Source organism: Myripristis murdjan, chromosome 3 (assembly GCF_902150065.1).
Source record: "Myripristis murdjan chromosome 3, fMyrMur1.1, whole genome shotgun sequence".
Classification (NCBI taxonomy): Eukaryota; Metazoa; Chordata; class Actinopteri; order Holocentriformes; family Holocentridae; genus Myripristis; species Myripristis murdjan.
The window spans coordinates 41242759-41270729 of record NC_043982.1 but is presented as its reverse complement, the minus strand read 5'-3'; the positions used below and the strand labels follow the sequence as shown (position 1 = coordinate 41270729).

General features: G+C 40.6%; 1 protein-coding gene across 1 annotated transcript in view; it reads left to right on the top strand.

Annotated features, from left to right (window-relative positions):
* Positions 1–27971, top strand: part of kcnq1.1 (potassium voltage-gated channel, KQT-like subfamily, member 1.1) — a 62439-nt gene that overhangs the window by 10119 nt on the left and 24349 nt on the right. Inside the window, exons 2-6 of the mRNA XM_030046019.1 lie at positions 5182–5272; positions 18840–18966; positions 19801–19879; positions 19965–20061; positions 26302–26442. Of these exons, the coding sequence (XP_029901879.1) occupies positions 5182–5272; positions 18840–18966; positions 19801–19879; positions 19965–20061; positions 26302–26442 (535 nt within the window). The remainder of the gene's footprint in view (positions 1–5181; positions 5273–18839; positions 18967–19800; positions 19880–19964; positions 20062–26301; positions 26443–27971) is intronic.

Here is a 27971-nt window from a genome sequence, read left to right as displayed (position 1 = left end):
TGAATGGTGATTTGTGGAAAGGGTAGTGATGCAGGTGCACTAGTGATTTCACAGTGATGCAGGTCATTTCTATCAGCTGTGAGATGTTTTGCTTTTGACTACCGTAGTGAAGTCAATGGAGTCAGGGCCATGTAAATGACACATGTGAGAAGTGTTGTGCAAAAGAGCCTGAAAAATGTATGAATACAATGAAAAGGTATGAACACATTTGCAAAAGAAAACTTCTGCTGTGGTTTGGAGGTGAAGATGACGACAAAGTGGATCCTAGTTTCATTATACTGGAAAAAGCGATTGAAAAAAACTGTAAAAAACACCTTAAATCATGGAGCATGCATGTAAAAAAGTGTTTGAATTAACAATATCAGGAGATAATAAATTTAATTAATAAAATAAGGTAAGCAATGAAACAGCACTTTAGAGCATCATTTTGTCATATTTCTTGTTGAAACAGGATATTGGGACCTGACATAATGAAACAAGGAATCATTTATTGTGTAAACCAGAGATATCAGAGACACGAATATTGAAATATTTGCATCCAGTTATTATCAGCTGTGTGTAATAAGCAAAATAGGTGTTTGTATGATAAACTGAGAAATAGATGATTAATGATAAATTAAGATAAGTGGGCTAGTGGCTGGGTTGCTGTGTTATGTTAGTTTTAGCAAACCTGCGGTCAAAAAAAGCAACAGGTTGGCATGAAATGTAGATTTTATCAAGAAAAAAGAAGGAAAGAGCAGTTATTTTATTTTCTTCTGGGAGGGAAATGGTAAACCTGTCTGCTTTTTATTTGTAGCACGTCTCTCTCCTGCTTTATGTAATTCTGCATTATGTGTTATTTACATGAGTCAACATGCAATTTATCAGCGATTGGTCAGATTAAAAAAAAAAAAAAAAAAAAAAAGATTAATTTAAAATAGAACATCAGAAAGTATCCTGAAATATCCATGTTTCAATGCTAGTCATAAGTGAGAAAAAAATAATAAGCCCTGGTGTAAACCATTGGGATATTACACCCTGACTAGGATTTGGAAATAAAAAGTATAAAAAACTGTGAGGCACTTAGCATTTATTGTTGTATAAGTGTATGTTATGGCATGGAAAATTAGAGAGCAGGGTGAAAAAGCCACTTTTCATTTCACTGTGACTTTAATAGACACATTTGTTCCCATTTGTCCAGGCAGCACACTGTTGATGCCAGCGTGGCGAGGACACGCAGCAGGTAGCAAAGTGCCGAGCCGTTTTTGTCCTGTTGTATTGTCTGCGCGTTCACCTCCCTCAGACAGAGCCTGCTGGTGTGTTAACGCCGCTGCAAACTGGCCACTCTTCCCCCTGCAGATCTCTCCCTGGTCTTTTATCTGTGTTGACGTGTGGCGTGCGTGCACAAGCCTGCGCATGTATCTGTTACTTTACAGAGGAGGAGGGGGGGGGGGCGTATCTGGATTCCTGGCTCACGTTCAATAAACTCGGCCTGTAGTTTGAGGTGATAAGAGCGTCCGTGGTGCAAACACAGACCGGAAACTCAAACTCCCTCGTGCATAGTTTCCATCAGCTCCGGTCACATAGAAACCAAACAGTACAGTGCGTGAAAAGGGCCAGAATCCAAGAATATTCAACAGGATATCTCTGGAGAATACAGACTGTTTCTGACGGAAACGCTGAGTTTTGTTGGTATGCGTCAAATCTGGTCAAATGTGGACTCAATAAACATTGTTAGGACCTGTATTATAGTAGGATACCAGATATATATTATTTTTTTGTCATGTATGTGTTGCAAACATGACCTTATGTCATGTCTGGAAATATCCAAGCTCAATATTTTTCCAGAATACTGAGTGTGTCTGTGGCATATCTGTATGTGGTGGGATCTGTCTACAGTATCTGGTCCCATACTGGATAAAGAGCTCGCATACTGGAGTTTGATTTGCTCTTAACATGAAATCTCTGACTGTCATATTGAGAGAGTATCACTATAGATATCATCATATTTGGATCATATCTTGGAATATTTGATTCTTGGGGATTCTTGGGGTTTTTGTGCCGTGTAGTGATGCTTTAACTTTGCTGAACAACATCTACAAGACCATTTCCATAAAGCTGCAAGACATTATAGGAACAGAGGCTCTCCCTGGCTTAGTGGACTGAGCCACGTGACATGAATGAGCGATGGTATGAGTTTGAGAATGGGATCGTGACCTACAGCAGTGGTTCTCAAACTTTTTTCCAATAATGTAGCCCCTTTTGAATTTTCAGACTTACATTTACATTTTTTATTGAATGTATTATAGCATTGGTTAATTATTTCAGGAGTTATGCATGACTCATATTTCCTAAATAAATCTTTTTTAAAAATCTCACGTACCCCCTGCAGTACTCCAACGTACCCCTAGGGGTGTGCGTAGCCCCATTTGAGAACCACTGGCCGGCAGTAAGTATATTTGCAGTAAGCGCCTTTTTCCTCTTGCTTTCTTTCCTCACCGCCATCACATAAAACACAACTCTAGCCACAAAATATGAATGTAAACCGCTGTGGAAATGAATCAGTAATGCTTATTTTGTGTGACCAGGCATTATTTTACTTTCCTGTGCCTTTATTATGAATATGAACGGGCTCTGTAATTCCGTGACGTGTAGAGGATAAAGGAAATTCAACGGTGAAAAGATGCATTGAATTGTGGAATTCCTCCAAGGTTTCTTTTCGTGTTGAGGAGCTGAAGAGTCAGAGAATCAGGAGGGAGGCAAGGCCACCGAGGTGAGTGTTAGCCACCTATCTGGCAAGGTGGTTCACCAACCTGAACCTTATCTCACAGAAATAAAATATCTTTATCTGGAGCCCGCTGAGGAGTTACAGGAGCCTTATTGTTCCTGCAGCTGAAACGCTAGTGACCTTGACGGTGAAGAAGGAGAATATTAAGGAACATTTTAGTGTTTGTGAATACTGTGTGTGTGTGTGTGTGTGTGTGTGTTGGTCGATGTGTGCATGGGCCTTTATACTCATTATCTGACATGTTTATCATGTGTCATGCATTCAGATTGAGTTCAAGGGGTTCACAGTGATTTCTGGAGAGAGAGAGTCGTCCTTGAATGCCAATTCAAACTCAGTCAGATATTTTTCATGCAAAAAATATATAAAACTACAAGCGTGCACTCAGGAGGGTGCAGATCTCCGCCAGGCGTATCTCCCCTTTCCAGACTTATTGGCTTCTCAATATGCAGAGCAAAACCCGGGAGAGACTCAGCAGCCAATTATGTTGTCAAATTATGTTGTCAAATTAGATCACTGCATGATTCAAATATAACAGAGTACGGTATAGAAAATACAAAAGTCATAAAAGAAGTCACATTATACGAGTGGACCTGTGGCTCACCAGCCGTTTCTGCCTCTGCGGCAGAAGTCACATGGTTGTCCACAGAAACTGCGCTTCAGAAAGAGCACAAGTTTAAAATGACAAAATTCAGCCAGGGTCTCTTGCTTTTTCGCTCTCTCTCGCTCTCTCTCTCTCACACACACACACAAGTTGGTTTCCATCACTTCAGAGGACATTACATTGACTTACATTCATTTCCTGGAGATTTATCCTAACCTTAACCCTAACCACTACCTGCCTAACCCTAACCCTAACCTTAACCTAACCCTAAAGTTATCTTACCTTTAAATCAAGTCTTCACCCTAAAATTAATGATTTTCACTTATGGGGACTTGCTTTTTGTCCCCATAAGGGAGGCGAGTCCCCACAACGTGACTGTGTAAACAGATTTATGTCCTCACAACATTAGCAATACCTAGTACACACACACACACACACACACACACACACACAAACACACAAACTAATGACCCGCAAAGATAAGGAAAATAGTCTGCTGACATAGAAAACAGTTTTACTCATCATTTTTTTCCGCGGTGAAATTTCAGGCTTCGTAATCTTTTTTAAATCGCTGCTCTGACATTTTTTTTTTTTTTTTTTTTTTTTACAGTTTTGTGTTTTCTCGAGTGTCCGATCTGTCGGCTGTTGACTCGCAAGTGAGTGAGCTTACAGGAAAAAAACACAAACGCACAAGTGAGCTACACAGCCTCTACAAGCTGGGGGAGCGTACTCTGTTATTTCTGTGCATTCAACAAAGAATTGAGTTTGCTCTTAGTTGATAAAATCACTCCAGGGCCAGAGGAGTGCGATTGCCTCAAAAACAGACGTGGTTCTGTAACTATTGCCGGCACAGCAGCACCAGCGGCTCACTTTGCACTACTTCATGTGAATAAACACCGCACTAGACTGCAGTGTGTTCCCCTCGTGCACAGTGCATTTGCACTTGGTCTCTCTCACTCGTTCGCTCTCTCTCACTAAAACGTTTGCCTCCAAATAACAAGCGGAAAGCCACGTAACTCACTAAAAGCTCCAGCATAATATCTCCATTATCATTTTGGGGATGCTGAGCCCTGCGGCCTTTTACTTGAGCCGCCTGCAAGTGACTGCTCTTCGCCAATTTAAGTTCCTTTTGTAAGTTGTTACACAGTGTGTTTTTCTAGGGCTTTTATTGTGGAAAAAAAGTAGTAGTGGAATCAAGATATACACAGTTATACACAAGGAGAGACAGAGAGACAACGCAATGGAGGTTGAGCGAGCTAGAGAGTCAATTAAGAGAGAGAGCAGAAGAGGCAAAAACAAAGAGGCAGACACACACACACACACACACACACACACCGGTGAAAACAATAGCTACACCTGGTGGAGATAATAACGTCACATTGTCCTGAAGCGTTCATGAAATTCGAACATTCAGATTCGACAGCAGAGTTGACTGACGTTATGGAGTCACAGTCGGAAATAACTGAAAGAAATATGAAGTGAAATGCAGAAACACGGAGTGGGACGTTTCATGTGCGAGTGGAGCTTTTTCTGCCAGTCTCGTTTAATGGTTTAAGGATTTCATCATCTGACATTTGATGATTACAACCCGTGCAAAGCTCTGATCAAAGGGAGATGAGGCTGTGAACATTTTAGCCACTTATCGCCCATAATTTTAGGGGCTCGTCCAAACGGGTAAAATCAGAGTAAGATTCGTGAAATGTGAATATGCGTTAGCTGTGTTGCAGCCGTTTGCATGTAACGCTTGTGATGTGAGGCTCGCAGTAATGTGTGCTGCGCTTTGGCTCTTTTTTTTTTTTTTTTTTTTTTTCAGGTTCCTCATAGTCCTGGCCTGTCTGATCCTCAGCGTCCTCTCCACCATCGACCAGTACCAGGCGCTGGCTCACACCACACTCTTCTGGGTGGTGAGTATTAACACTTCCTCTGCAGGGGCGGATCTAGACAAATATTCACGGGGTGGCAAGAGGGTGGCATGGAGACTTTAAGGGGTGGCAGAAATGTATATGCTGATTTAATACCAAACGATCACATATATCAATATTTGCTTGGAAAACCCCCAAATGAGGATATTTTAACTCAAAAACATTCCATTATTGTGGTACATGAGTGAAGCATCGAATAGAAAACCAAAAGGTGGCATTAGAAATATATATTTCTATTTATTTAATTATTTATTTATTTATCAACCCCTTAAATAGTGAGAGTGTCATCTCTTGCTGCATTTACTTGCACTCAGACATTTGAGTTTTATAACAGCAAGTTTCCGAACAGCCACAATTAAAAAATAAATAAATAAACTGTCTGAAATTCGGGTGGCAACTAGGGTGGCAAGGCATTTTTCTAGGGTGGCAGCTGCCACCCCCTGCCACCCCCTAGAACCGCCTATGTTCCTCCGCTAAAATCCAGCCCCCTACAAAGTGTACAGTGGTGGAAAAAACTTTTCGGACACCCTTAAAATTTTACACAAGCTCAAATATTATCATGAAATATTTGTGGAAAATCTTTTTTTGTGTTTCAAAAGGTGTGGCTGCATTAGACAGATACAAACAAATACAAATTATATTTTTTTTGTTTATTGTTTACAAGAAAAACTAACAAAACTAAAGCTGGAAACTGGACTGTTCTGACCACAGAATCTTCTTCCAGTTCCTGGCTGTCCAGTTCTTGTGTGCCTGGGCCGACGACGCCGGGCTAGCCTCTGTCTCTCATTGATCAGGGGCTTCTTGATAGCCTTGTAGGACCTTAAGCCATGATCTAAAAGTCGGCCATGTACAGTGCGGGTGGAACACTGGACACCAGTTTGGTTTGACCACTGCTGCTGAAGCTCCTGTGATGTCATTCGGTGGTTTTGCCTGCACATGCGGATCAGGATGTGGTCATTTCTTGCTGAAGAAACCCTTGGACGCCCAGATCTTGGTTTGTCTTCTGAGCTGTTGGTTCGTCTGTATTTCTGCAGAGTGTATCCAACTGCTGAAGGTCTCCATCTGCACTTCCTGGCTATCTGGTGGCAGCTGTCCCCTTCCTGGCTGAGAATCTTTCTCTTCAGGCGTGTTTCCTGCGTTAGGTTCCTTGTTTTAGCCATTTTTGTGTCTGAAGAACTTTCAAATGTGCTGGCTTTATATAGACACCAAGCTTGGCAACAAAAATTGTGTCTTTTAATAAAAAGAACGACCTTCATCACTGGTACCAAAATGACCCAATACTCAAAATGTCTTATGTATTTTTATGGAACCAATCATTTTAGGATTGGTTTAGTATTTTGGCTGTGACTGTACTAAAAGAAATTGCAACTGGAAGACTTAAGAGTGATCCTTAATGCGATATTTCACAAATGCATGGGGTGTCCGAACACTTTTTTCCACCACTGTATATACTTCACTTTCTGCTAATCTTTCCCCAAAGTAAGTTTAGAGCTGCAATATAATTTTTCCTCTTTTTTTCCAGCCGTTGGTTTCCATTAATTCCACTATGATATGAAAATGAACTTTTCATCACTGTAATAAAGTCATCCACATTAGTTTTCCTAAAAGCAGCAGCACTGTTGCGTTTTGATGAGTTGAAATTGGGTAGAGTGAAGCGGTCCCTCCGCCAGGGAAAATAGTCCCCTGGGAAATGTTTTCTTCACACAGCCAGTTATCAGTTCTGTGTTTTAATGAATGGCGACAACTTTGTTAGCCACAGAAGCAGAGGCAGATTATAAGGCGGCTCTTTCAACCAGAAATTCAAGTTTGAATGGTTTGCTGCAGTTTAAAACCTTCAAAATCACCGGGTAAGCTCTTTTAAATGCATATTCAGAAACGATGTAAAGGCAGCACCTCCCAAATTTTCCAGTCAAGGAGGACAAAATCCTCACAGTTCACCTGTTTATTTGGTTCAGCTCACACTAGAAGAGCGCTCGCATGTTTTGGCACAGAGCCTTCATCAGAGGGTTTGAGGTTTACAGGTTAAATGAGGCAGAATGACCTCCTTGACTTGAAAATTGAATTTTGGGGTTTAGCACTCCACTGAGAATCATATTATTGAAGTGTGACCTTCTCTTCCAGCACAGGCTTTTAAATGCAGTTTTTGTAATCAGGTTGTTTCCATATTTGACAGCCCTCCTGGCTTTCATTTGGCTTTTTTTTTTCCCCCAGGAGTTTCATTTCATTTCTCCAAGTTTTCTTCTTCTTGTTGTTTACTATTTTGTTCCAAACAGTAACTCAGAAAATCTCGGAGCTGTTACTATTGCCAGGTCTTCATCTGGGAATAAAAGAGAGACCTAAAGCCTGGGTCACACTGGATGGTTTTAACACAGCCTGTCCAGGTGGGTGGTGGACGTTATGGAGGCTACGTTCTCCGGTAGGGTGACCCGGCTCGGGATAAGGAGACTTTGGCGCCCCGCAAGACTCCTTCAAAATGTGTCTCATTGGGATTTTGTTTTCTGACTTTGATTTTGGGCTCGTGTTGTGTGAAGCGGGCTGAGACTCAAGAGGACTGACATTTGAAATCTTGTCTGGGAGCAAGAAAAAGAGAATGCACTGCAGGAGAGGACGCTTTTAACAGCAGCTCCCACTCAAGTGGCTGGTTCTCATCAGAGGACATCGCCAGCTCCTCTTGATCTGCTCTTGACAAGTCGCTGCACAGTTTTATTAGGAGGAATAAATCTCCTGTAACATGGCGCAATGTGACAACATGCCCGGAAAAACTCACACATGTACACATATGCAAATACAATTTAGCACAATCTGCTCCTGCAATGTCGTCATGTCAGCGTTCACTTTGAAATCTTTACTCTGCGCTCGTCAGGAAAAACTTGAGCAATCTGACTCGGGCTTTAAGAGCGGCTCCACTCTCGAAATAAAATCGGTCATTTGGTGCTCTTTGATTCTGAGATACAAAAGTGCAGTTCATCATTGGAGCGCCTACGTACGTGTCGTGGTGCTTCACCACACCTGGCTCAGGTAACCCTCCAGCGCTGAAAATGAGCTGCTGGCATTCAGACAGAGATGCAGCTGTGTTGACGGATGCTCATCAAAAAATGTGTATAAAAAGATGGTAAAAAAAAAAAAAAAAAAAATGAATCTGAGGCTCTCCACCCTCCTCATCTGTCCCACTGTTCACACCCACTCTCCTTTATGTTTTTCAGCCATGCAGTAAGCAGAGAACGGCTCCAACTGGGTGCAAAATTATTCTTGTCTCTTTGTAATATATGTACCCCTGTCCCTTTTGACATTTTGCCTTAAAACTCCTCCACCAGGTGGCGGCAGTGAACAGCATCAAGAGTAGAACATCTTGCACCTTGGCAGCCATGAAGTCTAATGAGATATGGATTGTATGGAATTATTGTAGGTTATTATAGTTAATTAAAAAATAAACTAAAAACTACAGGTAGGTGTGATGAAACATTTTAGTCAACTGAAAAAACAAACTAGACTAAAAGAAATGGGAAATATAACTGAAATGATGTTGTATACTTACGAAATTCGCGAAAATAAGATAAAAAAAAAAAAAAAATTGGAGAAAATTGTCTTTAGTTTGATTTTTTGTCTGTGTGTTGAAATGTGTGAGCACAACCAGCATGAGTTTGCATTGGTGCTGATGTTTATTGAGACTGGGATGTCGACATGACTGGGAGTCCACCGCCCAGATTAGAATAAAAAAAACTAAAACTAATACTGAAACTAATAAAAACTCAACTCAAACTAAACATTCTGAGGCAATAAAAACTAAACTGAAACCAGCAAAACCCACTCCGGAAACGAACTGAAACAGAACTGAATTGAGAACAAGAATTTAAAAACGGATGGAAAATATAACTCTAGTGAGTGCCATTTATTTCCAGAGCAGTGGGAGTGAGTGTGCTGTGGGCATGTTCCCCACACAGAGGGGTTTATTGTGTGACCCTGATCGATGGTCCCTTCCTCCACACAGAATCGTCTGAAAGATCCGTGTAACTAGGTCGACGGGGATTTTTGTAGCGGCGAGCTCTCAAGGGCAGGATTCACATTTTTTCCACAGCAGCTCTGTTTAAATTCAGGATGCAGCCTGTGGCCCGCTCGCTCTGTTACTGCTGCATCATCCTTATCTGTGTGCATATGGATCTTAAACTGTGTTGTCCCACAGGAAAAAGAATCTGTTGCTTATCTGCTGATCAGTCTGATCTCATGAGACTAACTTGAGCTGCTCATTTTTGACTCATTCTGTGATCATTTGCGTCTGATGTATTGCTCCTGAGGCCTTTTTAAGAGCAATAAATCAGATACAATTGAGTTCTCCTAAAGCCCCCTTAGGAGCAATAAAAATATGAAAATGAGACGAACCTAGCAGACTTATTCAGGACAAATGAAGTTGAATTTAGATATCGTTGTAGCGGTACCTGAGCAGCAGGATAAACAGAGGAGATCTCGTTCCTGTTTTGGTCAGAGCAAAGAGAAGAAAGTGAGACAAAGTATGATCTTCATACTGGACCTCATCGCAGTGTCTCCTCCTGGACTAATTTATTACTCCTGAATGAGAAGCTGAGGACATACGTGAGAATGAGCTGTAAACCATATTTGAGCAGGGGCTGATGGGAGAGGCTTCGAGGTGCTCCAAGAGCCTAGATAGAGAAGAAGAAGAAGAAGAAGAAGAAGAAGAAGAAGAAGAAGAAGAAGAAGAAGAAGAAGAAGAAGAAGAAGCAGAAGCAGAAGAAGCAGAAGAAGAAGAAGAAGAAGTCAATGCACATGCTTGGGTTGTTTCATCACTTTGGATAAACCAGCAAAACCACAACATAAAAAGTTGTTTATTAACCAAATCTTTGTCTTAACCCCCGAGATTAAGCCTCCCAGTTGATTGTAACTTCAAACAAAGATGGGTTAGATTTAGATTTTTACTCCTTGTATTGCAGTTGCAACCGCCGCTAGACTTCCCAGCGGATTTTCAAAATGACTTTTACCTGATTATTGATAAATTCTCACATTGACCATCATGACGTTCCACTGAAAAATTCTGTATGTACAACCAAATTGTGCTCAAATATATTGACATTTAGACTAAATTATCTTCAACAACAAAAATCCTCTCAAACTCGGGTGTCTGGTACGAGTGTAGTGTCTGAAATCATCAGATACCCAGGCCAAGTACACAATCAGTTATCAAATATATAATTACCAAATATACAGATTATAGGGAAACATGATTAGTGTGTTCTTTAAACTGATCTAATCTTATATGTGTGTCTTGAGGCCAAATATTCCCAAATATATTGGAAATTTCCCCACTGTGGGACTAATAAAGGAATATCTTATTTTATATTATCTTAAATACAAAAGTAAAGTAACTAGTGATCTAGTTACTTTTTTAGAGAGAGTAATTAGTAAAATTAGTAGTAATTAGTGATTATTACAATTTCTAGAAAGTAATGAATAACTTTTCTATACTTTTTTTATATGGGGGTGGGATTACATTACATTTTGCATTCATTGATATAACACGTTCATATAATTGACCAGTTCTTTATATGCAGATTATTAACTTTTTATTCATTCATTCATTCATTCACAGTTCATTTACAGTTGACTTGTTGGTTTTGTTCAACTTGAGAGTGAAACAGAAAATACTTAAATTAAAAGTTGCAGCATTTTTGAAGTGGCTGTGCATGAAATCCAAATTAAGTCCCTATACATTCATATGTAAATTGAGCATGTGGCCTCATATTGTGGTTGGTAGGATCGCCTGTTTTGGGATTTTACATTTATTCATCCATTTTTAAAATTTAGTTATGTGAATAAAAGTTATAATATTTATTTATTCAATTTTGGGGAGGGCCAAGTTGCTTCTTTTGGGCTTTTTTTCATTGCTTTATAACCAACAGATTATCAGTGTGGATGTGAGATTGAAGACCTAATGAGACTCATTTGAGAGCACTAATCTCATTTCTCTCCACAAATGAGAGACCTGTAAGAAAATGTAGGAAACTCAAACAGCGCTCACTTTGAGACTTTATTTCAGGAAGACAAAAATGAGATTAATTCGAAAAAAAAAAAAAATCTGTCTTTGGTCCTTGCTCATTTTTGTCTGGGAGAGGAGTAAATGTGATTTAAACGAGTCCTCATCTTGAGTTTTACTTTGCTATGGGGCTGATCTCCTACAACCTCAAGTATCTCATTTAAATAAAGAAGGAATAATGACGATAAAAAAGTGAAACCAAAGAGTAAATAGACACCGAGTCATCATGGAATTCTTTTTAAATTGAATTGAACAGCATGTAATATTTTGGATGAACCTGGCTTGATAAAACCCAGAGTAAATCAGAGAGCAAATGGAATTGTTCCACCAATTTACATCCGTTTTTTTTTTCTTCTTCTTCCTCTTCTTCCTCCTCTTCCTAATGGAGTAGCAGGAACAATCAAGTTTGTGACTGCCGAGGTGCCGCTAAAGCAGCAAATGTCAAACCTCCATTTCTGTTGTTTCAAAAGCAATTTCACCCGTTCATTCACATTCCCACCACCTTGCAGAGAACCAATTTGGGGACACTTACAGCTACATAGAATTTGTGAACTCCTTGAAATAATATCCACTCAAAACAAACGCTGTGTTGAGAATCCCGGTGGCTTAAGAGGGCTTTAAAGCACCTGAGCTTGAGTCGACCACGAGAATCAATAGTGAATGGGATGAACTTGACCCTGAGACACCAGCTGTTGAGCTAAACTGCTGTTGTGTTTGGCTGATCGGTGAGTCAGCCGGGCTGAGACAAAACACTGATAAAAAAAAAAAGACGAGTTTTCCAGTAGAGGATGGCAAGGAGCAGGGGATTAGTTGTGTGAACGGCCGCCGGAGTGTGGCCGACACAAGCTAAACATGTGACATTTAAGTTTACCTTGGCCGGCTGATAATGGGATTAAATGCTGCTGAAATGATGCTTTGGCGAGTAACCTCAGAGTTTCAGATTAACCTGCGGCCTCATTTCTGGGATTAGCAGGGGCCCTCCTGGCTGGCTCTGCACCGTGCTGCATATGCAACAGAGCTGTGATTAAAAAACTGTAAGTTCAGCTGTCATTTTATGCCCCATGCAAACAAGATGGTAGATGTGTGTGTGTGTGTGTACATGCATGGGTCTGTGCAAATGACAAATTCACTTGTGTTTTTCGTTAGGATTTTTTTTTTTTTCTGGACGGCTCTGGACTTGGACCAACATCTCAGTCCATCTATCTCTCAACTCTTCTGTGTTCATCTTCACCTTCCTGTTACCTTTGAATTTACTAACATTTTTTATCAGGTGGGGTCAATTTAAACCCAGTAATTTAATTATAATAAAAATTGCTAACCAAGTTTATGTGTCTGGTACTTTATGTGTCTTTCTGACGACCTAAATAGCCCTTTAAATAAAACATAACCCCCTCTTATACATCAAAGTTCTTGTTGGAATCACAAAATGTCATATGAACAGTCGTTCTCACATTACTACAGGTGTGTTACAGGTGTGTTATGTTACTACAGGTAGGGTTATGTTACTACATGTGTGTTGTGTTACTACAGGTGTGTTATGTTACTGCAGGTATACAAGGATACAAGGATACAAGGATACAAAGACGTTTATTTGTCATTATACAACAGGTTGAATAATGAAATTAAAGTATGGTATGGTATGGTATGGTTATGTTATGTTATGTTATGTTACATTATGTTACTACAGGTGTGTTATGTTACTACAGGTGTGTTATGTTACTACATGTGTGTTATGTTACTACAGGTGTGTTATGTTACTGCAGGTATGGTTATGTTACTGCAGGTATGGTTATGTTACTACATGTGTGTTATGTCACTACAGGTGTGTTATATTACTACAGGTGTGTTATGTTACTACAGGTATGGTTATGTTACTGCAGGTATGGTTATGTTACTACAGGAATGGTTATGTTACTACAAGTATGTTATGTTACTGCAGGTATTACTACAGGTGTGTTATGTCACTACAGGTGTGTTATGTCACTACATGTGTGTTATATTACTACAGGTGTGTTATACACAAGTTTTTCCTTTGTTCAGACAAAAATACAAGATAGAGCTGTTCATACCTGCTTGACAGTTTCGACTGTGGCGCCAGTCTTCCTCAGAAGCGTCATCTGACGTGTTGCTGACGTGTCATTTATCAGCTGATCGGCCCGACAGACCTGTCAGAAGCTGTGTCCCAATTCAGGGTCTGCATCCTTCGAAGTCCAGGTCCTCCGAAGTCTGGGTCCTTCGGAGGACCCGGACTTCAACCGAAGCATCCTCCCCCGTCAACTAACGGCTACGAAATGGGACGGTCTAGCCTTCGGAGTATTTCCTGGTTGCGTAACCGCCGTTACCGCCGTTTCCATGACAACAAACTCCGGAGACTGAAATATAACGTTTCTTTCTGTCAGACAAGACAGAACAGGGGTTTTGGTTTAACATATATGGCGTTGGATGTTCAAATGAGTAAAAAACGAATATTTATAATGTGAAATCTGAACTTTTCTCCGACTGAGCAGCAGCACGCAAAGCATTTTGGGATACGGGAGCCCGCAAAGGCTAGTCGCGGTGCAGCCTTCGAATCGGCTACCAACGGCTGAAAAGCAGGCCGCATTTGAAGTGCGCATTTGAAGGATCCTTCGGCTTTGGATGAACTGGGACAGGCCTTCGCGCAGTGTTGTGACGTAACTGGCCTTCAAATGCGGCCTTCGAAGGATGCAGACCCTGAATTGGGACACAGCTTGAGTCTGTCGGGCCGACCACGGCCCTTTCTCCCTGGATGGTTCTTGGAGCACTGAATCCCAGGTGTGCGAGAGGGTGTATGCCCCCTCGTCCCGGTTGATGGTGTCCCTTGCCCGCTTCCTAATTTCGATGGCCTCCTTTATCCACCGTTTAAATTTGTTGGCCTCAGATGTTATTATCTTTCCCTTGTCCAGGTCCATAATGTGGTTATTCCTCCTGCAGTGGTCTGTGATGGCTGATTTTAGGTTTTCTTGCTCTGCTTTGTCCTTCTGTGTTCGTGTGAACCGTCCTGCTGTCTCCCTTTCACATTCTTTTTTGTGTTCTTTCTTTCTGGTGCTGAACGCTCTTCCCGTTTCCCCGATGTATGTTTTTCAAACACGGTATTTCATATATGACGTTGCATTTGTTGTCCGGTGCTATTTTGTCTTTCGGGTGTACCAACAGCTGGCGGAGTTTTGTATGTGGTTTTACTGCTGTGTATATGTGGTGTTTTTTCATGGCCCGTTGTATTGCTTCTGTTATCCCCTGGATGTAAGGTATGGTTACGGTGTCTTTGGTTTTATCGTCGGTCTTTTTTGTGTGTTTCCCTTTTCTCTCTTTCTGCCCCTCTTCTCGGTTCTTCACCTGTTGTTGTCCTTTGTTTATGGCCCATCTGGGATATTGGCAGAGTCTGAGTGCTTGCTGTATGTGTTTCTCCTCCTCCTGTCTGTCTGTATCTTCGGTAATGATTGTGGCCCGTTCGTAAAGTGTTCTAACTACGGAAAGTTTGTGCGCTGTGGGGTGCTCCGAACTCCAGAGGAGGTACTGGTCAGTGTGTGTCGGTTTTCTGTAGGCCTATACCGCGATTCTGATGCTGCCGTCTTCTTTGTGGTGGATTTTTATGTCTAGGAAAGGTGTGGTCCGGTCTATTTCCTCTTCGTGTGTGAATTTTATGTTTCCGGTGCTGTCCATGGTATTGAGGTGGTCTGTGAGTTCTTGTGTGTGTCCGGTTTTTATTTTTTCCAGGGTGTCGTCAACGTATCTCCTCCATAGTGTGGGTTTACAGTGGGTGGGTGCTGTGTGTATGGCTTTGGTCTCCAGGTCCTCCATGAAAAAGCCGCTCATTATTGCAGATAGTGGGTCTCCCATTGCGAATCCTTCTGTCTGTCTGTAGCATGTGTTCTTGAACTGAAAATATGTGGATTTGGCAACGAACTGTAAAAGTGTGTGGATGTCATCAACGGTCAGGTTTGTGCGCTTTTTGAGGGTCTGGTCTTCCTTCAGGTGTGGTATGTTGCTACAGGTGTGGTTATGTTACTACAGGTGTCACTACAGGTGTGTTATTTTACTACAGGTATTACTACAGGTGTGTTATGTCACTACAGGTATGTTATATTACTACAGGTGTGTTATGTCACTACAGGTGTGTTATATTACTACAGGTGTGTTATGTTGCTACAGGTGTGGTTATGTTACTACAGGTGTCACTACAGGTGTGTTATTTTACTACAGGTATTACTACAGGTGTGTTATGTCACTACAGGTATGTTAAATTACTACAGGTGTGTTATGTCACTACAGGTGTGTTATATTACTACAGGTGTGTTGTGTTGCTACAGGTGTGGTTATTTTACTACAGGTGTCACTACAGGTGTGTTATGTTACTGCAAGTGTGTTATGTTACTACAGGCGTGTTTTGTTAGTACAAATGTGTTATGTTACTACAGGTGTCACTACAGGTGTGATTATGTTACTACAGGTGTCACTACAGGTGTGATTATGTTGCTACAGGTGTGTTATGTTAGTACAGGTGTGGCAGTTTTTGGTGAGGGCCCTACAGTAGAGGGTTTTTTGATGATTATAAACGGTATGTTGTCGTTCCTCAGTGTCTACAACAACTAAAACAAATGTGTATAAAATATATTTCTTAAAATATATTTCTTTTATGCAGCTAAAACAACCTGTGATCAAACTGACCCCACAGAAACACCTGTGGGTACAAAATATGGCCAGGACACTGAAAACGTGTCATCATTTTAATTTCATGTTTACCCACTTGTCCTCATAAAATTAGGAGAAGTCATTAATTATGAAGCATAAAAAAACAACACATGTAGAGAAGTTGAACACTGAATGAAAGATATAGGAGGGTTAATCTTCTCCTCTGTAAACACAATGATTGCAAGTATTTGCTGGGGGCAAATTTTTAAACCAACAAACCAAAAAAAAAAAAAAAAAAAAAAAACCTAGCTTTTGCTGTATTCTATGTGATTATTTTGTCGACTTCTGTAGAAGCCCCAGCCCCTGCTATCTAGTTAGAAATTTGTGCTGACCCTGTTCCTCTGCTGTTTTCTCTCCTCCCCCACAGAAGCATCTCCTTTGTCTACTTTCTCTCTCGCTGCACACAAGGTTAACAGAGGAGCAGCTCAGTGCTGCAGCTCAGGCTGATAGTGTTTTAGCTGTGTTTTTTGGCGAGGTGCTGGAATATGCTGCAGTGCCTCTTTCAAAGGTTCCCCACAGGATCCACATTTTCTGCTGGAATCTAAAATAATTTTTGTGTGATTAAAAAAATATTGCCACATTTTACTCACTCTGAGTCGCACTGCAGAAGAAAAGCATGGCAGCCGAACATAGTTGGCAGCTTTATACAAAATTAAAAAAAATCCAGGTGTTCCAACTGGAACAAGTTTTTCTTCAGATTGAATTTGTTATTCATGAACATATGGTGTGGTTCTGATCATCTTTGAAAAACACCAAGCACTTTTTTCGTTTGTTGTCTGTGCCTGGTTATTCATTTTTGCTGTATCTTTGTTTATGTTCATTTATAATGCATATATATCTTCTTTTTTTTAACCTAAATAGTACGTTCACAGACCATTTGTTTTTCAACCCATCACTGAAGCAGGAATCCAAAAATCAAGAAAAGCCAGCTTAGATATTAGCTTCCAAGAAAACAATTTAACATATTTTTTAATCCCTTTTTTCCACAGGATGTGCTGTATTATATATCCACTTTGACGTATTAATCTTTGGCTCCGACAAAGAAAACACCTCCAACAATTCCAAGCCCCAAATTGACGACTGTGTGGAATGAAGCATCCCTTCGCCTGAATCCTTTAGTTTGCTAATCGCTCACTGCAAATGGATCGTGTCACCGTTAAAAATCTATGAAAGACTATCGATTCACTTTCAGTCAGCTTAATTTTCAAATGCCTGTCAATGATTAAGAGACGTGTGAAGGTAATTGCATTCTCATTCACACCACTTCATTAATCGCCACATGTTGGTGTAATGGTGTGCCAAAATTGATTTTTTGAATCCATTTGTACTCGTGGAGCGATCGTGGAAACTCGCATGGAATTTAATTCAACAGGCTTTAATTGTGTGTGCCTCAGGTTTACAACTCTAAACTGCGGATATGAGATGATATGAGTTATTTGTTCACGGCATAATGACGACAACAGCAAGAAGAGAATGGAGCAAGATCAAGAGACTGTTCACATACATTGAAATGAACTCGTATTCTATAAGGATTAATTGTATTATTTTTATTAGTCGGGATACAAAATCAATCTGAACACGCAAAAGGTCGAAGTACATTTGGCGGCTAATGAATTGGTGTGACACGAGTTACACGCTGACAGCTGGTGTCGCATGCAGAAAGAGAATCAATAGTCCTTAATGAATTCCAGTGATCAGGTCGTGTAGCTGCAAGTTGCAAAAGCAAATGGGCCCAGAGAGTACTTTCTGCAACAGTTACATCAAAAACATCTGTTCTGAAGTATTTTTCCCTCAAATCTGAGCAGCTATTGCAAAAAACATTGTTGTGACATCTGCAAGTGGTGGAAAGAGTACTACAAAGTAGTACTGTTCCTCTGCTGGTATGTGACTGCAGTAGAAGTAGAAGTACTGTTCCTCTGCTGGTATTTGACTGCAGTAGAAGTAGAAGTACTGTTCCTCTGCTGGTATGTGACTGCAGTAGAAGTAGAAGTACTGTTCCTCTGCTGGTATGTGACTGCAGTAGAAGTAGAAGTACTGTTCCTCTGCTGGTATGTGACTGCAGTAGAAGTAGAAGTAGTGCAGTAAAAATCTCCTGCAGTAAAAGTCCAAAGTGTCTCATGTCAAATGTCCTGGCAGTAAAAGTGACTGAGCTCCTTTTTCCAAACAGTAACTGTGTTAGCTGGGATCTTTTCCATGCAGTTAGAAAAGGAGGAGAGAACACGCTGCACACTGCATGCTTTTAAAGGGACATTACGCTCAACTGAAGTGAGGACCCTGTAGACTCAACTGACACATGTGGAATAAGCGCATAATATGATGGTTGAGTTTACATGGTTCTCAACTTCCCCTTTTTTCCACACTTGATCCACATTTTTTTTTTTTTTTGCCAGTTGCATCAAAATGGTCCTTGCTGCAGTTTTTCATGGTGCAGCTTTTATTGTGAAATTTGGAAATGACATACAGTAGAACCAACAAAGTAGAGGCAGGTTCCTGTACTCATCTCTCAGCTTTTATTGTGAAAGGTTCCACAACCTGTCCTTGATCATTTGTTGTCTGTAATGGATCTAATTTAAAATGTTGTGAAGGATAAAACTCAAGTAAAAACATGTACTTCAGTAAAAGTAAGAATACTGACTTTTAAAAAAAAATACTCAGAAAAGTACAAGTACACAAACAATTACAGTGACGTGAGAAAATGTAATGAGTTACTTCTACCTCCGGACGCCTCGTTGATCACGTATCTCCAGTTTCCCGTCTCCCTCAGTGATGTTGTCGTTCTTTACGTCTCTCTGACAGGAAATAGTCCTTGTGGTGTTCTTTGGGGTCGAATATTTTGTCCGCCTCTGGTCAGCAGGTTGCCGAAGTAAATATGTTGGCATCTGGGGGAGACTGCGCTTTGCCAGGAAGCCAATATCTATTATAGGTAGGTATCATGATCCACACTAACACAAACACAAACACACATCCTGAGTGATAAGAACCTGTTGCACAAGGATGTATGCCAGCATTTGTAATTTGAATTTCAGTTTAATTAGGGTGTACGATCATATCAGCTCATCGTCAGTATTGGCCGATATTGGCTTTAAAATTAAATATCAGTATTAGCATGGAAAGAGATGAAGATTCCTGCCGATATGTGACATAGGTCTAATTCATCCTGGTTGCAGCTGTTGTTGGGATTTTCTCAGGGAGAGAACCATCCAAACTTGTTCCAGCAGGATGAACCTTACAGTTTTGTTTGAAAGAAAATAAATAAAATACATTTGGCATGTTTTGCAAAACCAAGATTGAAATAGATTTGCTCAGTGAATGTCTTCATTTTGATTGTACTTCATGTCTGCATCTGCCAGTGGGCCTTCACAATAAGAGCAGGCATATTAATGATGATATTTTAATTCCACCACAGGAGAGACTTGATGTTCTCTGCAATTAGGTGGAAGAAAAAAATGCATACATCGGCACTGACAATCAGCCAAAAGAGTTGGAAGTTAACAGCATATTTCGGCAAATAATCCAATATTGTGCATCCTTATTAATATTTGCTCTCAAAATGTTTGAAATTTGGCATTTAAATCAAACCTCTGCAATGGATATTAACTATTATTCACCCACCCCCTTATAAATGAATATAAAACATTTTCAGATATTTCCTTGGTGAATTTTGCAAATATTTCTTAACAAAACTCTTCTTACTGTCCAAGTTGTTGCATTGCATCTGGACTCTTGATGTGAAGCCTTTCTCTCTCTGTCGGTACAGACCTGATCGTAGTTGTCGCCTCAGTGATTGTGCTGTCAGTGGGATCCAAAGGCCAGGTGTTTGCCACCTCTGCTGTTAGGTAATTTCTTGTTTTATTATGTGTAGAAACCTACAGGTGCTTCACCACACCGTAAGCGCTGAAGTAACGCTTTATTATTTTGCAGGGGCATTCGCTTCCTGCAGATCCTGCGTATGCTCCACGTGGACCGGCAGGGAGGGACGTGGCGTCTCCTGGGCTCCGTTGTCTTCATCCACCGGCAGGTACATCAACGCCTCCGGGCTTCCAGCAGCACATTTCAGGTTCAGCTGGAGGCTTGCTAATGAGGCTAATGAGGCCATTCTGTCTACACCAACAGAGCTGTGGGTTCAGTGTTTTTGCATGTGAAGGAAATTGCAAACTGTGAGGCACTTTAAAAATCAACAATGAGCAATATTTTGATCCTTTGATTTTGCGCTCTTTTGGTTTCTAATGAATTATGATTGTGAGAGTGCGTGGGGTGTCACTCCATTTCCTTAGACCGGTGGACTCTCCTACGCACCTGTCACTCAGGTGTACATAAGTGTTTTTTTTTCCTCTTCTTGGCCATGTGTTGCAGTTTTTGTAGTATGCACCATTTATTACATCTCTGGAGTTTCAGCATGCACTGTGTAGGAGCCACTGAGCACCAAGAGCCCTGCATAAGGCAAGGCAAGTTTATTTGCATCGCACATTTCATGCACAATTGCAATTCGAGGTGCTTCACATAAGGCATAAAAGAACATTTCAGTCCATCTTAAGGCGTAAAAGGGAAAAAGAGAAAGGAAATAGTGTGTGTGTTCATACACCAGACAGTGTGTATGTAGAAGTCCAACAGGCATCAGCCACTGGAAGATGGTACATTGTGCTCTAAATCCAAATAGCAGAAGGCGTCTCAGTGGATGCATAAATGAAATCTTCTGTTCAGTGCTTCTGTTAGCTCTGAGCTCTAAACACTGTGTTTTCAAGTTTTTAAACTCAACGTAGGTTGCGGTTTTTCCAGTCGTGCGTGCTTCCCGACACACTCCTACCTGCAAAGTGCCGCTGCACCTGTTTGGGATGAGCACGTCGCTGTTTCACATCCAGTCATACTGCAGAGTCAAGAAGTCTGACCCGTTTGTCTTTGAATCAAACAAACTAATGACACTTTGTGCCTATTATTTAGTTATTTATGGTTTATTTGACAGGGGCCAATGCAGTGTACACAGATAAACTGAAAACAGCTCCAGTGTGAGTGTCATAGTGTTTGTAGCAGATGCTAATTTCCCCTCTGTCCCTAGAAGGGCTTTTATAAAAAATAAGATTAAAATTTTAAAAATAGAAGAAAGAATAGATGATAAACCGAATACAATGAGATACAATAAAACACACATTTAACAGTAATACAACTACAGAAAATTAGAGAAGTATACATGGGTGCAGGCTTGTTGCTGAACTGACCAGGATTTTGGTAGCTCTCTGAGAAGAGGTGAAGTCGGGTGGAAATACGGTGAACTGATGTATTAAGAGAGAAGGGAGGCCTTGGGCTGGGTGACATAGACAAAAACAAATATCACAGTATTTTTTTTTTTACCAAATACTTTCGATATCAATATTGTGACGATATTGTGGGGATGAATACCGGTGCTTTCACCAAACATTCATACAATGTGATTTTTGATAAATAGACACTGATAAATGCCAGTGGCTAAAGCTAAATAACAAAACAGCCAGAACAGTCAGGTAAGTTTAGAAAATTGCATCCCTTTATTGTAATGCAGCTTTTAAAACCATAAAAAGGCAACACTTATTCCCTATCTATAACAATATCCAAAATCCCAGATGATTTCTAGCCTCATATGATGATATCGACATAGTATGGATATATTGTGCAGCCCTGTTTGTGTAAGAAAGACTTCAGGACTTGTTTTACTGCAGACAAACACTCAGGTTACAAAGTATGGAAACTTTTCCCAATATCAGCTGAAATTAATTCTCCCACATCATAACCCCTGGGTGCCAGATGTCTCTATGGTTTCTCTATGGTTTTTTAAAAAGCTTGTCAGATCAGGGAACCTTAAAAACATTCTTCTGTTATTTTAGCTAATGATAAAATCATTATTTAAATCAGCATGGCATCAAGGCAGTCGATTATTTTGGCATGTAGCTGCATATCAAGTGGAATAATTTAAATATAATGTATCTCAAAATGTGTCCCTGCAGGGTGAATCGACACTAAATAAAATGCTTGATTGATTTACTCGGGCAAGATTTTTCAAAATATATACTGAATAAAAGACAAAGGGAAGCACAGCATATACATGCACCATATAAAACAAGGACAAAAGGGAAAAAAATGCAGAATTAAAAACAACTGAGAACAGAGTTAAAACCGAAGACACAAACAAAAAGGCAAAGGCAATGCAAGTAATTACCATAAATACTACTAATAATAAAAAAAAAAACAAAAACAAAGAAAGGAAATACAAAAGAGGAAGGGGACACAAAGAAACCCATAATAATCCAGCCACAAATCGCGTAAAATTAGGCACAAAGTGGCCGGTGGACTTTGATCATGAACAAAAAGCAGCTGGGCTTATCCAAACAGGCGAGGCACAACAGCTCTACCCTGACTCATTTTTTTTTTTTTTTTTTTTTTTTTTTTTTTTGTTAAGAAAAGGAGAAAAATAAGAACACTGGTTGAAATAAGCGAGAGCTGTATTTGTACAAACCCAAATTAACACTCATACACATGGGACGCAGACACAGGAACCCACATGCACACACTGATACACACATCTACACACACGGCAGACCGCAGTACGTCGCGGCGAGTACGTATAATAATTTAAACAGAACACAAAGTCGTCTTTTGTGCTGAATAACAGAACGGTGTTAATTATTGAGACGAAAAAGGGGTGCAGCTGGCACATGATAGCGAATTTTGGATGTACATCATGTCCGTCTTATTTTGTCTAATTCCATTAATGACGGATTTTGTGGTTGGAATATCAGCTTATCAGAAATATTCGGCCCTGCTGGTGAGATACCAAACGGGGCTGGAAAGGGGGTTTGGGGAAGGGAACGTTGCGTGGAAGTCGCTGAGAGATTGTGCTTCAAAAACAAATACCCAATACACTCCTACAGAAGAACACGTCCAGAGTGTGTGTGTGTGTGTGTGTGTGTGTGTGTGTGTGGAAGGCAAGCTGTGCCCTGAAGGCATGTGGAGAAAGTATATGTCTATATCTGGAAGGAAAAAAACAAAAAAAAAACAAATAAAACTTGGCCAACTTCAGTCTTGTCAGGTGGAGCCTGGTGGAAGGTTTTATGCTGCAATATTCCAAGTTTACCACAAACACAGAAACTGGAGCTGACGGGACGGAGCTCCATGTTTGATCACCCCAAATTTCCTCTGGCCGGCCTGCTCGCAGCCGCCTGCAATTTGGAGACTTGAAATGTCAGCAAGATTTTACATATAGCCGTCGGAGCTGCCCTTAGCAACCGGATTAACCTTTAACAGAGAACAGAATTAAAGATGTGGGAGGCGTGGAGGGAAAGTTGTTTTTTTTTTATTTTTTTTATTTTCTTCAAACTTTTTTCTCCTCACAAAGTGCCGGGCTTACATGTATTTATAGACTCTTCACTTCTCAACACCAAACTGCTTTGTGAACTCTACTTGTATTTACTGAACAGGGAACATGTGTTTTTTTTTATAGTTTATGGCAGATAACACCAATGATGTGCATAGGCTAAGTTTGTTTGTCTGTTTGTGTATTTCGATCCCTATTATTATTACTAGAAATGGGAATACTACTACTGGATCATAACAGGAGTTGCTCTTCTTGGTGTCCCCAGAAAGTATTTCTGAACAATATTTCAATAACAAGAGATACATACACATCTGTAACATTCATACTCAATACATAACATTCATAACAGTACATAACCAGTGTAATGCAGTAGTGTCAAGTGTTACTGTTCCCGAATTCAGCAATCACATTACAGTTACAAATCAGACAATTGTGGCGTTACTTGCGTTGTATAAGTTCTTCATTTATCTGCATAATAGGTGGATGGAAAAAAACAGTCTAACGTGTCTTTATGCAGCAGTCGCCTGACCTCTGACCTCTGGCGAGTCGTCACCTCACTTTGGCCAGAGTGTGTAAGGGAGAGAGGAGAAAATGGCAGAGCAGATTACAACTCTCGAGGCCGGGAGATGTGCACGTTACTGAGAATTTGTTGCGTGAAAGGAGAAGAAAGTGCCGGCAAAGTGCAGAAACAGCTCTCCACTGCTGTGAACACGACATCAAACAGGCTGCTTATTGTGGTTTTACTTTATTAAAGAGCATAAAGAAATATCCTGTATATTTCCTTCATATCAGGATCGGGATTTGTGCTGATACATGGGTATATTTAAGATTGAATGTTGTTTTGTTAACCGGCAATTACGTGACAATAAATCTCAGGTGATGTGTAACGAATTACTTTCCACAGGGAGCAACTAAGTAAAGTAATGCATTACCTTAAAAAAAAAAAAAAAAAAGAGTAATGTGCAATACTTTTTTTGAGTATCGACCCCAACACTGTGATTAACACAACCACAAAGCCACACGATCAGCCCCAACTCAAAACCAGTCTAATTCATAAGATAGTGCTATAAAATGGTTTCATTTCTGAAATAATAGAGAAAAACTAAATCACTTAACAGTCCACTGAATCACAAATAAAATTGAGATGTCAGATCTTTATGAACAGAAATTAACAACCTCACCAGGCCAAATGGTCACTCAGTGAACGGACTCCTGCTCGATATGGGCAGTGAAGAGAAATTCCAGCTGCTGCATTCTGTGCTACCTGTAATCTGCTCAGATTATTTGCTGTTGTGTTGGACCAAATCACTGAACGATAATTCCAGTTAAATCAGTAGGCACACATTTACTCCCGTCTGATCAGTTTGGTTATCCCAGGCCATTTTACTATCAGCAGTGACTCCTAGAAACTTTGCATCTGTTATCTGTCCAGCAGTGTAAATAGTGTGTGTAAAGTGCATATGTACATATGTTTGATGAGCAGCTCATGTAGGTGTATTTTTATGTATGTGGATTTATTCATGTAGGTAGGTTTTATATGTACATTGGTGCATTTATATAGGCAGGCTTTTGGATGTAATTTTTTATGTGCCTGACATTGCTGACTTACATTGGGGATAGAAACATTTTTTTTTTTTTTTTTTTACCTTGTTTTACTATTTTTTTTTTTATTATTTTACATCACGCCTGCGCTCAGAGGAAGTGTGTTAACCCAGGAGTGCATTTTGATTCACCTCGTTAAATCAAAATTTAAGCCGCAGCGTGCTGCTTGAAACGGAGTGAATTAAAATCTCCTCTTTTCAACTGGTCTTGCATTATCGAATTTGTGTCAAGGAAAAAGGAAAACTCCAAAGAGCATCAAATTTATATATGACAGGGGAACAAAAAAAAACAAAAAAAAAGCGATTGGGATCATAATATTGTCCTTTCTTGGCACATTAAAGGTGTGTAAGACACGACGGAGTGTATGGGCTTCTCTGTGCCTTTGATATGAGCTTCTCAGCCCACTGCCTGATTAACGGGATGTGCGTATGACTACTGCTATTCATATTCAGCCAAAGCAATTGACTCACTAATAATGAGCTTTTACCAGCATTAGATTTGCATTAGTGTGGGTACGTGGTGCCACAACATTAAAAAGACACAGCCTTCTCCTGGATCCTGTTTGGAGTAATCTGCCGCAGCTCCTCCGTGGCACTTTGAACAACCTGACAGGAATGGTTTTGAGCCAAGACCCGTGTAAGAATGTCAGTAATCAGGAATTCACTCCAATTTGGTGCAGAGAGTGCTTCAGCTATCTCGGTGAATAAGTAAATGCAATTTGAATGACACAGCAGGCGAGCGCCAAGTCAGAATTTCACTTAAGGAGCGCTCAAACGTCGATAGTCCAGTAACGGTCGAGGAGGATCAGGGGCCAAAGCCCAAACAGATCTCTTAAGCGAATTAAAGGCAGCTTGAATGTGCTGTGAAGTACCCCGTAATTATTTTAGTACACCAACAGAAACCAGCGCTTTTGGTTTTAAATAAATTTGCAATGACTTAATGGCAGTCTGAATGTAATCAACACCCCTCCAGTGAGTTGAATCTTCACCCAGGCTTTTTTTTTTTTTTTTTTTTTTTTTTATTGACGAATTTGGAATCTATTTAGACTTGGACTACGACTTCCAGTGCACTTATTTATCTTGCAAGCCACTGAAGACGGACTCAAATTCAGGCGCATCACTCATGGGATATAATAAATCAAGCACTTGTAATGAGTTTTTCTGAGTGGATTTGAGTATTACTGATGATGTCTGTTTGGATTCTGTTTACTGTGTCGCTGTCATTGCACAGAAGAACATGATTAAAATACACATCATACAGTTAAAGATCCCATCTGCTTTAAACATGTCATGCCTTTTTTTGTGTGTATTTCAGGAGCTGATCACGACCTTATACATCGGCTTCCTGGGCCTCATCTTCTCCTCGTACTTTGTCTACCTGGCGGAGAAAGACGCCGTGGACAGCAGCGGCTCTACTGAGTTTGGCAGCTATGCCGATGCCCTGTGGTGGGGAGTTGTAAGAATCTGTGTGTGTCTTTGTGTCTATGCGTGTTAGGGATGCGCCTGAATCTGAAACCATACTCGGCAAGTCACGAATAATGGCTCTCTGCTGAGTAAATTACCCCTCTGAACATTTTTCTTAAAGTTCAGCTTTAAAAAAAAAAAAAAAAAAAAAAAAAAACGCACATGCAGTTTCTTCACAGTCTGAGTTTACTTGGGAAAGATAACACTGCTCTTGCTGTCTTTGACATCCAGCCCTTTAATTTGAAGCTGCATTAACCCAGAAATTGCATGTTATCCTGTGTAGCGAATGGAGACAAACCAAAAGAATAGACAATAACAGTCACGGTGCACGAAAAGTGAATAATGTTATGTTTCTTTTGATTTGCACAATACTTAGTCGTTAGAGTGGGTTTCCTAAACTTATATAGCTTTAATAAGCAGGAATTTCAGTCATTTTCAGTTTATTTCCATATACATCCAAGAAGAATTTAAATAAGCCATGCCCACATTTTTCCTAAATCCAAATCTGAATTATTTTGCCCCAAAACAAATACAAATACAAAAACAAATACAAATAGCAGTGCCTTGGCTCATGTGTGTGCACATATGACGGGTGTGAGTGCAGGGACTTTGGGCCCTATCTTGTGCCACCCGCTATCCGCTGCCACTACCCGCTACCCGCAAATTGCGGATTTAGGAGCTTCCGCTATCCCTAAACGGTATCTTGCACCACCCGCTACCCGCTATCCGTTATGCCGACTGCATCATTTGCGCCTGGAGGTGCGTCGTGGGCGTGTTTCATGCGCTATCCCTAAAGTTGCTATCTTGCGCACACACTTTAGGGAAAGCGGATAGCGGGTGGTCACGACCACCCGCTATCCGCTATGGGCTATCCGCTTTGGGCTGTTAGGAGAGCGCATCCAGGCGGCTTCAATGCGCGCCCCGACGGAGCCTCGCCACACACACGGTCGGACTGATACCGGGACGCCGCCGGAATGGACTGAGTATATTACTCATATAGACTGTTTAGAGCAGGGGTGCCCACACTTTTTCGGCTTATGAGCTACTTTTAAAATGTCCCAGTCAAAATGATCTACCTACATTAAAAATGCATATATGCATACATATATGTATACTGAGTATACTTTATATATGCGTGTTGGTGGACCTTGCATAACTGCATGAACAAGTATGGTACAATACAACTTCTACATTTTTGGTCATTACCTTACTCTGATGACTTGCACTGAATGGAATCAGCTAGGGTTGCATAGTCCGGACAGTAGCTGCTGGTAGCCAGCCTCAAGCAGGCTTCCAAATGATCATCAGTCATGGTGGAACGGTATTTGGACTTAATAATCTTCATGTGGGAAAAGGCTGACTCACACAAATAAGTGGAGCCGGATAATGCAGTCAAGGAGGTAGCACATTTCCTCATGTTTGGGTACTTTTCCTCTGTGAATAAGTTCCAGAACTGTCCATGGGCCCTGGACTTCAGCTGGATGTCAGCTTGTAGTGTCAAAATCTCCTCCTCCACTCCAG